General features: G+C 39.6%; 1 protein-coding gene across 1 annotated transcript in view; it reads left to right on the top strand.

Annotated features, from left to right (window-relative positions):
* Positions 1-16,098, top strand: part of UTP20 (UTP20 small subunit processome component) — a 107,052-nt gene that overhangs the window by 20,514 nt on the left and 70,440 nt on the right. Inside the window, exons 11-21 of the mRNA XM_083182218.1 lie at positions 52-129; positions 991-1,169; positions 4,172-4,306; positions 5,216-5,304; positions 5,631-5,736; positions 10,202-10,352; positions 11,063-11,125; positions 11,203-11,358; positions 11,885-11,961; positions 13,463-13,542; positions 14,142-14,385. Of these exons, the coding sequence (XP_083038344.1) occupies positions 52-129; positions 991-1,169; positions 4,172-4,306; positions 5,216-5,304; positions 5,631-5,736; positions 10,202-10,352; positions 11,063-11,125; positions 11,203-11,358; positions 11,885-11,961; positions 13,463-13,542; positions 14,142-14,385 (1,358 nt within the window). The remainder of the gene's footprint in view (positions 1-51; positions 130-990; positions 1,170-4,171; positions 4,307-5,215; positions 5,305-5,630; positions 5,737-10,201; positions 10,353-11,062; positions 11,126-11,202; positions 11,359-11,884; positions 11,962-13,462; positions 13,543-14,141; positions 14,386-16,098) is intronic.

Consider the following 16,098-nt stretch of genomic DNA (forward strand, 5'->3'; position numbering starts at 1 on the left):
AAGCTCTTTCTGCATATTGATTTGCTCTATTTAATTAAATACACATTTTAGGTTTTTGAAAGTGGATTTTCCAGAAAATTACTTCTGGAGTTCTCAGAAAATATGTTCCCAATGAATCAGTTTGAACAGGTGAGTATCATCTGGGAGTAGCCATTAATTACTTGTATGCTTTATTCCAGTGTTTACCAAAACTGGTCGTCATGTCTTTCAATGTCTAAATCAGGCATGTCCAACGTTGGCCCTCCAGATGTTGTGAAACTACACATCCCAGCATGCTTTGCCACAGTTTTGCTATTAGAAAATGCTAAAACTATTGCAAAGCATGCTGGGATGTGTAGTTTCAAAACATCTGGAGGGCCAACGTTGGACATGCCTGGTCTAAATGAAAAGATTATCCATGTTGAGCATGTTTGCCTTAATTATTACCTCAGTCAGTGTGATTAAGCCTGCTGAAACAGATATATATATATAGATATATTTATCTCTATCTATCTATCTATAGATAGATAGATAGATATATCTCTATCTCTATCTCTGATGTGTGGAGTGTGAGGGGGCCATAACAAAATGTTGCTTTATTCAAATCAGGCATGTAGGATTCTTAATTATAATGCCTATGAACCTGCCAGATCATTTTGAATTCAGAAATCTATGTACAATCAAGGTTTGAGTTTGGTGACATCTTCTGCATTTTTCTGTCAAAACACTCAGTTGTGCTAGGTCTGTTTTAGAAGTGTAATAAGTGACACTCTGGAAACTCTGTGCTTAAAAATGTAATGTATCACCCTGGATGGTGGTTAATTCCTATGCACATAATCTAGAGTTTCCATTGTTACTTTGGCAGCTGCCATTTGGTAGGTGTTTGCAGTTTTACAACATATGGTATAGAATGTGGATCAACATATTCAGATGAATGTTTGCTTGTCATCTGTTTTATTGTGTTTTTAATTCCCTACTCCCGCTCCTTTTTTCTTATTTTTTAAATTTCAGCATTTTCTGCCAAGCTTCTTGCAGTATATCCTGACGCTCTTTACTGGTGGAGATGCCATCTCCAGGAGTGAGGCCCTGGCAATCTTGGCAAAACTCATTTTGGAAAAGGCTGAGCCTCCTGCTGTCGCTTCAATGGCACTCGAAAAATATCCTCTTGTATTTGAGGGAAGATCAAAAGCGTAAGACCATATATCTTAACATTGTTCAAACTATCCACCTTTACTTGTTTACAATATATTTCAATCTTAATTATGACAGTTGAATTGTGGTCACACAGGCCATGCCAGACATTGCACAAGCTTTTGGAATTGCACGGTTAACCTCTTCAGTATGTTTTGTAAAAGGTAGACAACCTTTGTGGTTAAGTGGGTATCTCCACCATTGATTTCTAATGAAATAGCATGTGCGTGGGGAGTGGACAACTATTTCTTGACTTCCCTGCTATACTCCCTTCTTACAGCATCCCCGCCTCACCTTTGTCACTGTAGGTCTAATGTCTAACGGACACCATGGTTACTGCGTCAATCTATTTACTTTGCTCATCATCATTTCCATCAACATCATCATGTTTGTAGGATGCTTCAAAAAAATGTTTGTATCAATTAAAAAGTACAAAATACACACAAATAATACATTATATATAACTGATTCAAATAGACTCTATAAGGAGAAGACTGAACACCTATTTAGACTGCTATGTGAAAGACTGATATATACATTTCAACATAAAGCCCCGGATACGACTAGACTAGTGTCCGGCCAAGAATACTGAACACAAGTTGGAGCGGAGGCTTTCTCACTACCGAATGTTCCTGTGTGGTCGCCATTCACATGGCATCTCCCAAAGGCTCCTGATCCTGCCAATCAGCAGCCTTGTAGCTGACTCAAGGATAACCCAGGTCATGTCCCAAGACAGACCTGTGATTCCATGACCTGGATTGATTCTTTAACACTGGGCCAGAACCAGGTTAAGTCTTAATCATGAGTTCCCCCCAAATATAAGTACTTTCCTCTTTTCTATTGTACTTACCCCTACTCTCAAGGGTGCACCCCACACAAGTTATATGTAGTGTTGCCTACAATTGTAGTCTCATATTGTGGATCGAGTATTGCAGTAAACACTAAAAATCAACATATCATGCACTGAGCCTTGTGCATAGGTACTTCCTCGCCCCTTCCTACTACTCATCTATGGTGAGAGGGGATAGACTCTAACAATGAAGTGGCAGGATTTGGAGATAGCATCAGGGCTGGCGCTACCCGCTCAGCAAGACCTGCAAAGCAGTTAGGCGCCGGGCCCTAGAGGCGCCTCTCCCTCCTCTGCATCCCTGCTGCTGCGCCTGGTACACTGTGACAGACAGCATAATGGCTTCTTTAGTCCGATACCTGGCTGTGTCCTCCGCTTCCCTTTGCTCCATACCCACCCTGCTGTCCTGTCAAACTACAAAACGGGCAGCACCACCGCGGCAACCCCCCATCAGTGGCAGATTGGTGAGGGGGGAGGGGAAGCTGTGACTACTCTACCTCATTTGAAGCCCTATTCAGCTCTAACAGCAGACACCGGGCAGCTCCTCCTGACCTAATGCTGTGCTGCGTGTTCTACTTCCTGGTGTGACGAGAACAGGAAGTCACATGACTGTACTGGAGGAACCAGCAGGCAGGCATTAGGGGAGCTGAGCAGCCCGGACAGTGTAGCAGCACCCTGCAGCAGGAGCTCCCACACCACCTGCACACACAAGAGCAGCTGCTTAGCAATGCCTCAGGTCAGGTCATGCCTCAGGTCAGTTCTGCTGCAAATAAACAGGGAGGAAGAAGGAGGGGAATGCCATACTAACAATGTGTGGGGGAGTCAATGTTATATTGCTATTTTTTTTGTTGGGGGGGGGGCATAGCTCTGTTTGTCACCCAATGACCTCTCTCCTGTCACCCGCTGACTCTCTCCCTGTCACCTCTCTCTCCCTGTCACCTGTTGACTCTCTCCCTGTCACCTCTCTCTCCTGTGACCCGCTGACTCTCTCCCTGTCACCTCTCTCTCCTGTGACCCGCTGACTCTCACCCTGTCACCTCTCTCTCCTGTGACCCACTGACTCTCTCCCGGTCACCCCTCTCTCTCTTGTCACCCTCTGACTCTTTGTCCCTCTCCCCGTCACCTTTCTCTTGTCACCTTCTAACTCTTTGCCTCTCCTGTCACCCACTGACTCTCTCCCTGTCACCTCTCTCCTGTGATGCGCTGAATCTCTCCATTTCACCTCTCTCTCCTGTCACCTGCTGACTCTCTCCCTGTCACCTCTATCTCTCTCCTGTCACCCAATGACTCTCTCCCTGTCACCTGCTGACTCTCTCCCTCTCACCCACTCTGTCACCTCTCTCTCCTGTAAATTGCTGACTGTCTCCCCTTCTCTTCTTTCTCCTCTCACCCACTGACTGCCTGTCAACCCTCTCTCCTGTCACCCTCTGACTCTTTCTCCCTCTCCCCTTCTCAGCTTAAATGCTTATTGCAGCAAACCTGACTCGTTTGCCTCGATAAGCACACCCATGCACCCACAATTCATAAGATCACATGGTGAGTATGCTCCCATGAACAGACCACGGCTAGGCATAAGCACAATGCAGATGAGACTGACCACATCAGTATTTGTAAGAGGGCGCCAATTTTACGGTTTGCAGGAGGGAGCGCCGGACACCCTAGCACCGGCCCTGGATAGCATGAAAGTGGGAAGAGCCCAGGATGACCCCAGACCGTGGGATTGAGAGTTTCACATGGTACCATTGGAAATAAGGCGCGCCTTGAAGACCGTTGAAGGTCAAGCTTATACTGCTGATAAAGTTGTACAGTTGTTATGCTAAAAGAGCACTAATAATTTAACTATGTGTATATAAGAAAAGAATGAGTGGCACCTGTAAAATAAAAAGTTATTTAAAATAATGTTTACACCCTTCCGGGGGAAAAAAAAAAAGCAGATTAATATGCCTGGTACAACTGGCCCTATCTTACCCTGCTGGAGCTCCGTACTGTAACTTCCGGGTGGCTGTAGATGTAATTGCCAATGCTTAGCGATGGTCATTGTGGGCAAGGTTGTAAACTCCGTTTGCAAGGAGTTCTTCAGCACAAAGGCCGGTCTCTGGTTGGCTTACTTTATACATTTATGTAAAAACTCCTATTTTGTATTTTGCTTATTAGTGGAAAGTTAAATGGGGACTGTCCTAAATCTCCAGTCCTGGACTATATATTGTCTTTGGTACAGCAGACTCCAAGTGAAGACGTTCATGACTTGTCCCACTGTTGGGCTGCCCTGCTGGTTCTGCCTCATTTAAGGTAATTATACTTATTTGGAATCAGCGTGAACATTGGGAATAATGATTTTCATGAACACTACGTTTTCTTTGTTATTTAATCCAAGGTTGAGTCTGGTAAAACTTATCTATATTAAATTGTAACCACCCCTTACACACAGGTATGTAGTCAGCGGATAGGCAATGTCTAGGTCGACAGTCACTCCGTACAACCACTTATGGTCAACAGTGACTAGGTTGACACCTAAAAAGGGTCGATCTACATTAGGTGGACATATGGTCGACATAGGCAAGGTTGACAGTCATAAGGTCGACGGCAGTTTTTCAGGATCTTTTTCCCAAAAAATGTGTTTTTTAATACTTTACTATCCAAGTGGGCATAGAGAGGACGCTGTACATAAATACAGTGTCCATATTGACATATGATTACATGGTGCCCAAAAAATCATGAAAACTCTTATCTGCATTTTGACTGTCAACCATAAGCTAGTGTTGACCTAAGGTATGTGCACCCTTTCGGTGTAGATCTAGTGACTTGACCATAAGTGGTTGACCTAGTGACTATCGACCTAGACATTGTTTATCATCTTGTACCATAATCCTTCACATGGCGAAGGTAGCTACATCATAGGCATTCATCAGTATTGAATCATTTATCAAGGTGCTAGTAACCTCACTGAGGAGTACAGGTCATCATGCCTCAGTGATGTCACTAGTTACTAATACATTGATTGGCAGCATGAATATATTCTACACGAAATAACCAACTTTAATTTTGTATGTATCTATCTATAGAGATATAGATATACATATAGATATATTATATTATAAATATTCATACAAATGATGCCATATACTGTATATATCTATATATAAGTATTGAGATGTAATTTATATTATTCCACGTGTTTTTCTTTCTTTCTATACACAGACCACTGGAGAAGGACAATATATGGCCGATTTTATCAAACTTTATAGAATGCATTTTTTCTCTAATAAATCAAACAAAGTTCACTCAGGGTAAGTTCCAAAGTGTAGTAGGTTGTAATATGAATACTTATGTATAATATTAAAGGAGCCCATAGACGCTCCGTTGTGTCCGGCTCCGTATTGTACTATGCGATGCGTGCTAGCTTGTAGTCCCACGTGCTCGTAAAAGGTTTTCCAATTGATAATATAGGAGCCAGGTTGGCTCTATCCAGTATTTCCGCATTATCTGTGTATGAATTTCGGGTTTGTCGATGAAAGAACCCGATGGAAAATATACAAGGTTTATGCATTTGTAGACAGTAACATTGGAGTTTCTTTTGATGTCAACACACTGATTGTTTTCTTCCTTCCATCAGGGCTTTTATGTGTAGCCTGCCAGGCTGTGAGTACCCTCCTTAGTTTGGATGACTCTGCTGATATTCTGCAAATACTTCCTGTTGAATGGGTGAAAAACTTGTTGCTGTAAGTTATATTTGGTGAAGAACACAAATTTAAAGTGATATAAAGAATTAACTTTGTATAAAGAAATGTTTGTTCATAAGGAACAGTTACCTTCAGTGGCAGGAGTCTGCCCATCATACTTGGAGGCATGAACATCTGATCCCACTTCTCCAGCCTCCCAAAAGCCGCCTGATTGTGTATTACCAATCTCTACCCCATGGTAGAAGACTCTCCTGTGTGTCTCCTCTCGCAGGGGCAGGAATACATTTTGGAAACAGCCCAGAAATAAACATGCCATCATTACCAGACCCCGTCAGCCTTGTGCCAGGGAGCAAATGTCTCCCAGAGTTAATCCATCACCCCGCTTTTATCATTAATAGGTGAATGGCACAGTGGCACATTGCGTTGCAGGTTATCGTCTGTCTTGATATATTACATACTCATGAAATAACCTATGGGAGTTTTTACAAACCTTTAGTACTGTATAAGACATGGAAATGCATGCCTCCACTCAAACAGATGACAAAACAAACCCTATATACAAATACTGCATGTGCCTTTGTTTGGACACTGTAGATTAGATCTACTTATTTATCCAGCATCTTCTAGAAGACAACAGCTAGAATCTGATAGCTTTCTATAGGCGACATCTCCAACTCCATACACATGTACCCTCAAAAATATCAATCTGGGAATCTGATCTAGAGCTCGGTGCATTTTAGATCCAGCCCAATATATATTTCCTAGACCAGGGGGGTTCCCATACTTTTTTGAATCACGGCGCCCTAGATATCAGAATTTTACTCATGGCACCCCAGGCCAAAAGTTTCTTATTTTAGAAAAAAAATAAAATAAATTAACCCTTTGAGTGCCAACATCTAAGAGATGCACAAAAATATCCGCAAAAATTACATCTTTGTGAGAGATGCTCAAAATATGAGTGCCAACAGCTTCGTGGGAGATATGCAAAATATTGGCTATAAATGCCTGCGTCGCTCGCATTTGTTATATAGATTCAAATAAAAATGTTGTGTAAAAAAGGATTATATTTCTATATAAGGTAAACATTACAGGTCACTATGATGAATAAAAATGTTTGCTTGGAAATTCACACCTATTTTGACAAATTCACTTGGCATTTAAAGGGTTAAATCAAGTAAATTGTGTTAATATGTCATTTCTTAGGATCAGTTTTATGTGGTGAGGGACAGGATCCGCTTTTGTTTTTTCACATGTTATGATTGTAAGCCACAAACACAGGGCCAAATGTAATAGGGTGAGAGTTTCAGAAAGTGAGAGATTTTGGGAGCGTTTTCCCATGTTTATTAAAGCAGCAATCAATCACATAGCAAAATCAACCTGGTTTTGCAGTGTAATTGATTGCTGCTTTAAAAAACAGGGGAAAACTCTCCCAAAATATCTCACTTTCTGAAACTCTCACCCTATTACATTTGGCCCTCTACATTGAATTGGTCCTGGACCACCAAACAAGGGCATCCCTGCAATTGTCCTGAGTCACCCTTGTCCTAGGCTGATACCAGCAAATAAAGGAGGTTGAATGGATTTGGAAGCCTTACATTAAACAAAAAAAAAAATTGCCAGCACTATGCTATAAAGGGCAGGGATGGGAATTGAAACTTACAGGAAAAAAATACACCAACACATTGTTTTGTATCCAGATTTCACCAAATATGTTGTTATGGTTTTACTGTACTTGCCTATATTAAAATGCAGATATGCTAGGGATGCTATCCCCCCTGAGATGTTAAGGAGGGACATATAGGGATGCATCTTTCATGAGTAATAGTTTAACGCCTATTTAAGACTACATTTTGACATAGTAGTTACAGGGGAAAGGGGACAAGGGGAGATTCTTTTGCACAGGTTGGTACTTGCTGTACCCAGGTATGGCCCCAATTTTTATTGTCATACGTTTATTCGTAGTTACAGTTCAGCTGGTGCTGCCAGAGACAATGGTGTGATACAACAAAAAACTGGAAAGAGAAAGGATTGTCTCTTTGCTGGCGCACTAAGAAGAAAATATACATTTGTTTAAAATATACCTTTTATTTATAAAAAAAAAATTGTTTACGTGAAGTATTCCTAAAGAGAATTGAATAAAGTAAGTATTAAATTACAGCTGTGTGTGTTATTTCGTATATTTAATTCTATAATGGTCTCAAATGCTGATGTGAGTGTCTAAGTATCCTGTCCTCTTAATGTACAGTTGTATCCAAATCTTTTTTTTACTTTCACTTTATATTGGAAACATTGTTCCTTTTTCGCTTTATTTACTAAAGATTGGATACATTAACTTTTATAGCTGCTGCTAAAGATAGACAGGATATCTGGACTATTCTGTATTGTGATGTTTTCACAGTAAATTGTCCTTGGCTCTCATACAGCAAATGCACATGATATTTATGTCAAAACCTAGATGTTGGAGACCTTCTTTGTAAGTAGCCAATGCCTCATTACAGGTCTCTCTTTCACTGATAGGTGGGTTCCCCTATATTTCTAGGGAGGAGTCTGAGAGAATGTCTGAGAGAAGGATATTAATTGCAAACTACCACAAATGGTTTACAATTAATATCCTTCTCTCAGACATTATCTGTTAATGCAATTATCTCATGGGGTCCATTGATTGCTGAAATGTATGTGCAGTCTATGGAATTTTTGCGCATTTAATTGGCCAGGTTATAAACTATCTAGCTGCTTAACAATTATATGTAAATTAGCAGCAACAATTATCTTACATGCTCCCTGCCTGTTAAATCATTATATAAATGTCCTTACCGGGGTGTGTAATTGTTACATCCCCTAAGAATTGAGGGGATCAAGTTATTGGAGACAGTAACCACACCATACCGGCAATTTATTGGAGAAATCCATAACGGCGTATATTCTGCCAGAGACAGCAGTGTCTGTCCAAATTATCCAGCACACAAATGATCTGATTCGGCCGGTTAATGCTGTCAGATAGATCACAGTGACCATTACCTTAGCCAATTTAGACACTGCCTGATCAGCAGCGACAAACTACATACATTGTTTGGGACTAATGATAGCGGCTAACATAATAGTCACTGAATTGGCTGATAGGGTATCTGGCTACAATAAGCACTATATGGCCATTTAATATTACCATATATGTGACCAGCCACAACAATCAACCCATACGCCGCCTGTCTGTATAATAATGCACAGGTAATTTGGTGATTGACCACCATATGTACAGTTTTCAAATATACTGTACACAAATTGGAGTGCACATTACCGACTCCTCCCTAGAAATATAGGGGAACCCACCTATCAGTGAAAGAGAGACCTGTAATGAGGCATTGGCTACTTACAAAGAAGGTCTCCAACATCTAGGTTTTGACATAAATATCATGTGCATTTGCTGTATGAGAGCCAAGGACAATTTACTGTGAAAACATCACAATACAGAATAGTCCAGATATCCTGTCTATCTTTAGCAGCAGCTATAAAAGTTAATGTATCCAATCTTTAGTAAATAAAGCGAAAAAGGAACAATGTTTCCAATATAAAGTGAAAGTAAAAAAAGGATTTGGATACAACTGTACATTAAGAGGACAGGATACTTAGACACTCACATCAGCATTTGAGACCATTATAGAATTAAATATACGAAATAACACACACAGCTGTAATTTAATACTTATTTTATTCAATTCTCTTTAGGAATACTTCACGTAAACAATTTTCTCTTTTTATAAATAAAAGGTATATTTTAAACAAATTTATCTTCTTTTCTTCTTAGTGCGCCAGCAAAGAGACAATCCTTTCTCTTTCCAGTTTTTTGTTACATTTTGACATACTCTACTGTAAGTTACATATTGATTGTTGCTTGTCTGTTTTTAACCTGGTCCAGCGACATTCTGGATAGCAAAATGATCTTTGTTGAATAACTAGTTATAGTTTTTTTTTAACATTTTATTTTACATATATCTTTATATAGTGCAAGACTACTGTATATAGCTCACACATATTCCGCAGCACTCCCCAGTGGAGCTTACAGTCTCTTCCATACAACATATGCATATGCAAATACACACCAGTTAATCTACCAGTATATTTTGGGAAGAAACCTGAGCACCCAGAGGAAATTCACACAAGGACTGGGAGAATATACAATCGGGGCCATGATGGAAATTGGACCCATGACATCAGGGCTATGCTAACCATTACATCTCTCTGTGTTGACTTAACATTTTGTTTAAGCTCTTGCTTAACCTAAATGTAAAATCAAATGTAATTTAATTTTGCCACTTTTATTTGTTGAGATCGTTGTTGTGATGTATGCAGCCACCCGTTTTTTATCTACTTCAAAACTATTTACGTAATGTATTTGGGTGATGTGGTTACATGTAGATGTGCTGATGCTGGTTGCCTTTATTTTGTCTTCATTTACTGTGAATGGTCACTGAATGAGATTTCAATTGTGCTATTGGTTTTCTTTCAGAATTGTCCCCTCTGATCCATGTGCATTGCTCCTGGCTGACCTTTATTTCACTAGATTAGTGTTCTGCGGGTGTCAAGAGCAACTTTCACAGGATATTCAAATGGAGATTTTTTTAAAGCTGCAATATAATGTATCATCCAACTCATCAAAGGTATTTATTATTTTATTTATTAACCGTTTCTTATATAGCACACACATATTCCGCAGCACTTTACAGAGGATATTTGACCATTCACATTAGTCCCTGCCCCAGTGGAGCTTACATCTATATTACATACCACATGTACACGCACACAGACATTCTAGGGTTGATTTTGTTGGAAGCCAATGGAATTTTTGGAATGTGGGAGGAAACCCACGCAGGCATGGGGGGAATATACAAACTCCGCACAGTTAGGGCCACAGTGGGGATTGAACCCATGACCTCAGTGCTGTGAGGCAGTAATGCTAACCATTACACTATCCGTGCGGTCATATATGTTAATACTACATACAGCAACCTTGTACATGCGAACAAAATATGTGGCATTTTCTTTTATTTTCCTTCTCTTTTTGTACATATTTATTGACCCTAAAATCAATATTAAGTCTTTAACTTATAATGTCTTTTGAAATAGAGATGGCTGTATGCTTCATTGTCTACAGATATGAATGTTACCTAATTTTTAGAATATTACCTGTGTTGTGTATGCATTAGGGTCTGAGATCTGATCCCAACCCCAAATTTTTACAGTATATGCAGATTTAATGTTAAATATTGTTAGGATTTCTCACGATAAAGGTCTCCTTAATTGACATTCATGTGACTGTTGGCAAAGCATAAGATTTTATTTAATATGTATCCCTTATTGTTGTATTTAGGTGCGCCTCTTAACCATACGGATTTTAAATAATTTTTTTATTCAGACATCTGCAAATGTAAAGGTGAGTAATCCTTTCTCTGCACTGTAACCTGGTATGATCATAAAATGATGCCTAATGAGTATTTGCATAATTTGTAGGAACCTAACGAAGGAGATGTTTTGTCAGTGTTTTCAATCCTCCTGCAAGCAGAGCTTGTACCAGCTACTGTTCATGAATGTCGAGAAAAACTGCTTCATCTTAGGAAATTGAGGCATGATCTTGTGCAGGCAGTAGTAAAGCAGCATTTTCAGGAGGTTGGTATGATGTTTATTTTCTATTTGTATGCTTGGGTTTGGGGCATAGGGTCGACCATGTCTACAATAGAATAAAATATAAAAGGTTTAAAAAAAATAAAAAAAGTGAAAAACTCAGGTCGACCTTATGCTATGTTGAACATTGTCGTATTGACCATGTCACTCAGTAGTGGTTATCCTAAGACTGGATACTTAAAAATATGTCTTCATTTATGACTTGTGCCCTACACACTAATAAAATGGCAGAGGTTCTCCAGTCCTCTACTAGTACTACCATAGTCCAACTGTTTTGATGGGTAGGTAATTATCCAACCACCTTCCACAGACCAACATCCTCAAATAATGACCTGCTGGGAAGTCTGAGGGTAGAGTCTGAGAACCACTAATCTTTGCTATGTGCGTTCCCATATGACTAGAGAAGACTATTTCACCCATTTTATACAGCATACGGAATTAACTGGATTTTCAGTAGGAATTATGCAGTGATTTACTCCAGTGATGATTTTACTCTCTTTATATATTTTAGATCCCATTGAGATATTTATTGGCAATGTTATACGTTAACTTTAGCTCTCTGTGGGATCCAGTAATTGAGCTGATTGTGTAAGTACATATAATCCGATTTTTAATTTTCTTTATATGTATATTAACTATTTATAAATTGGTTTATTTATGTTTTTTATAAAATTGCAATCAAGTTTAGGGTTAATAGTAACTAGGTTGTTGTTGATATCCGTAATAATATTTGCACCGTTAATCAGTATATGTCAACAGGCCTTGTTTTCAGTTGTTGCTGTGTTAAAATGGGCAATTCATATTGGTTAAAAAATTTAGATCAGTTCACCCTTCATGTTTTCTTGATTTACTAAACATGCACAAGCATAGGAGGTTGGCTAAATAGAGCTGGAGACACTATATTGGGTAATACATAGATAATTATGGATTTGTAGGGTTGGTTCACCTAGGCGTGGGAATGGGAAATGTTCAGTTAATGTTACACCTTGTACTAGATAACTTATCTAAGGCAACATGGAATTGGAAAGTATACAAAACTTGTTGGAAAGAAAAATGTGCTGCACCACAAAGAGAAATAAGCGCAGGAATGTTTATTTGTAAATGAATAAAAAACGAATGATTAGATAGTAATATAAATCAACGAATAAAAATTCATAGACCTAATAAAACATACATGTGATTAATACGGTACACTGGGGGATTGTTACTGAAATAACTGTGTGGGCAGACACCGGTATTGTTTGTAGTATCAGTCCCACTATGTTGAAAAAAATATTTATATAGATTTAGTTACCGTCCCAGAAAAGGTGCAGAGTGAGAGCCGAGGATCCCCAATTCTCACTCCATCCAGGCACTGTGTGAAGCTAAAAAGCTTTTGTGGCTGTATGGAAGGATTCACAGCCAAAAAAAATAATAATACGTCCTTTACCTGGCAGACGTGGTGGGGCACCATAAGAGGGTCTCCGCAGTGCTGGAATAGCTGACAAGATATGAGTGTGGTCTGCTGCAATGCCAGGTAGAGGAGGCAGATGTAAGCTCTATTTATTGTATAACGCAGCCTGCTGCGGTGCCAGTGGGAGAAAGAAGGTATTGATGGAGTGAGGATTGGGGATCCTCGGCTCTCACTCTTCAACTTTTCTGGGACGATAACTAAATCTATATAAATATTTTTTTCAACATAATGGGACTGATACTACAAACCATACCGGTGTCTGCCCACACAGTTATTTCATTAACAATCCTGTATTATTTACATGTATGCTTTATTATGTTTATGAATTTTTATTATTTGATGTATATTTACTATCTAATCATTAAATAGTTTTTTATTAGTTTAAAAATAAACATTTCTGTGCGTATTTCATGGTGCTCGATCATTCTCCTGCTGGCGCAGCCCATTTTTCTTTCTCTTAATACTTTGTTCTATGGTCAGCCAGCAAGGACTGCAGCCGACAGGAGAGTGCTCCTACACCCAGTCAATACTGGTGTGTTCAATTTAACCTTTTGTTTCTCAAGAGCTAAGAGTCCCTTCCCCTGTTTAAAACTGTTGTCCTAGGGTGAACCTCTGACCTCTTTGTATCATTCACAGTTCTCATGCAAATGAAATGGAAAACAAAGCTTTCTGGAAAGTTTTCTACGAGCATTTGGAAAAATCTGCTGATCATGCTGGTAATGTAGTACTGGTGACCAATTAACATCTAAATTAATATAGGCAGATAATAAATATTGGAGAGTATTTATATATTTTTTAATACTGTGATCATTTCACAACCTCATCAGAATGCTAAATCGAGTCTAGTCTAATGGAGAAATCATTTCAAGTGAAAAGCTACAGACCAGTCACTACAGATGTGTAAATTAATGTTTTCATCAAGTAAATGAGTATACAAGCAGCGCTGGGCTCAGGTTTGGGGTACCCATACTGTATACTTTATCTGCCTTTTTAATAGCTTTAGTTCAGGTGGTAGCTATTCACTTATATACTGTGAAGGTCAGTCTTGTGTCTCTCCGAATTTGCATATTCATCATACCACTACATTTTACATTAGGCACAACTGATATCTGGTGTTAAACTGAATAGCTGGCCAGTGTGAGGCCTCTAGAAACCGCAATCTATTGACATTTAGACCCAAAACATCCTAATTGGCAATTTTACAGTGTATGGACAACCTTCATGCTCACCATGTTCTTTTGATTAGAATTACAATGTACACTTTGTTTTAATTATGCGTAATAGTTTGGTTAACATGTTCCCCATTTTTATACAGAAAAAGAATTACAGGATGAGCTATCAGAAGAGCTACAGAACAGCAATTCCTGGCATATTACTGGCTCGGAGGCAGGAGACTTTGGAGCCTTATTTTGTGATTTTCTGAAAACTAGATGTGATCTAAATGACAGGACTGATTTCACCAATTTTCGTTTTCTGCTCTGGAAAGCAATGTCTCTCTTCCCAGAGAGGGTAGAACCCAGGTCAAGAGAACTTTCCCCTCTTCTCCTGAGATTTATAAGGTAGGAACATGTGGATATTGTGGTACATTTGGAATTCCATGCAATTCATCTAGGCTTGAAGGACTTGAATAGCAAAAATAATAGGGCCAGATGTACTAAGTTTGAAAAGTGATAAATCACCAGCCAATCAGCTTGTAACTGCCATGTTACAGGCTGGGTTTGAAAAATGACAGGTAGGAGCTGATTGGCTGGTGGTTTATCACTCTCCATTTTATCACTTTTCAAGCTTAGTACATCTGGCCCAGAGTGCTGAAAGCATTTTTGTACTGTAGGTGATACTTACACTTAGTAGTGACTAGACTGAGCATCCCATGATTATTTATTGTTTGGAAACTTAATTTAAAGCTCCTTACCAAAAGCATCAGAAGTTAAAAAGGTTTATGGTACTCCTTGTTAAATTCATTTTTCTTACTCCATCTGGGGGACACTGGATACCATGGAGTGTAGAGGTCACTGATCAAGGAGCAGTCTCAAGTGCAAACTACACTGGTTTGTTGGCTGACTCCTCCCCCTCTACATCCCATAGTGCCTTAATTTGGTCCATAGGAAATAGAGATACATTTATAACAAGATCAACACTCAAGCTATGCCCTCTCTCCTATTGGGGGACACTGGTTACCATGAGGATGCTCCCTAAAAGAGGGTATGCTTGGCTATGGTTGCACACAACTTTTTTTTTATAACTGGTGTCTCTAGCTACAAAAAAATACATTTGTAGAACTTTAGAATGTAAGCTCTAACGAGCAGGGCCCTCTCTCCTCGTGCTTTTCTTAGAATATATCTCTGCCACTGTTATAATTGCATCAGTGTCCACTGTTGCAACTGTCTTTTTTATTTACCATGTACCTGTCCTGATTTGCATTTGTACTGTAAATCACCTCATCTATGTATTGTCAGGTGCTGCGGAACCCTTGTGGTGCCATATAAATGATAATAACTTCATCAGTATATACTGAGAAGCAGACAGTCACCTTGCATAATTGCTCCACACTGGCACTGTGTTGTGCTGTCCAAGAGGTGCGCGCTGATTTGGTAGAATGGGCCAAAAGGCAATTTGGAGTTGTGCCCAATACATCATGCTGTTAGGTGGTCGCCATTATTCATCTGTCACTGCGCATCATAGAGCACCAGGAGACTGATTAATGGTATACAGCAGATCTAGCTACACTGTCCTCCAGGATTGGTAGCAGATGAGCACTGTTAACAATCTAGTCTAGAGAGGTTAAACCTTTTCCAGGTCACATCTATTGAGCCACTACAGGATCTGACGATTTGTGTGTGATCACTAAAACACTTGAGTGACCAAGTTGGGCAACACTTTGCAGCTGAAAGGTCCATGGCTGTAAGCACTTGTATATAAACAATTAGAACTGATAGAATAATTCATATATTTACTAAATTACATGATTTATTGAGTGAGTTAAGTATGCACATTGTTTGTAGTAACCGGAATGGTGGTAGTGCTATAGAAATATTCATGACTAGTGTAACTAGTAAGTAAAACTCCGTACACACAAAGCAATATATTGCTGAGCAACATCTTGCTCAGTGTCCCGTTTTCATCAGCGACCAGAAATGGTCACTGATGAAAAGGAGGCACTGTGGGGAGAAGCAGCTGATCGCCAGGGGTAGCTGCTGGTCGAAGGAGCATGCTCCTCCGACCAGCGACCACCCCACGGCTGGTCGTGGGAGCGTGCTTCCGGGGGCAGTCAC

This window comes from Crinia signifera, chromosome 4 (genome assembly GCF_055691185.1).
Source record: "Crinia signifera chromosome 4, ASM5569118v1, whole genome shotgun sequence".
Taxonomy (NCBI): Eukaryota; Metazoa; Chordata; class Amphibia; order Anura; family Myobatrachidae; genus Crinia; species Crinia signifera.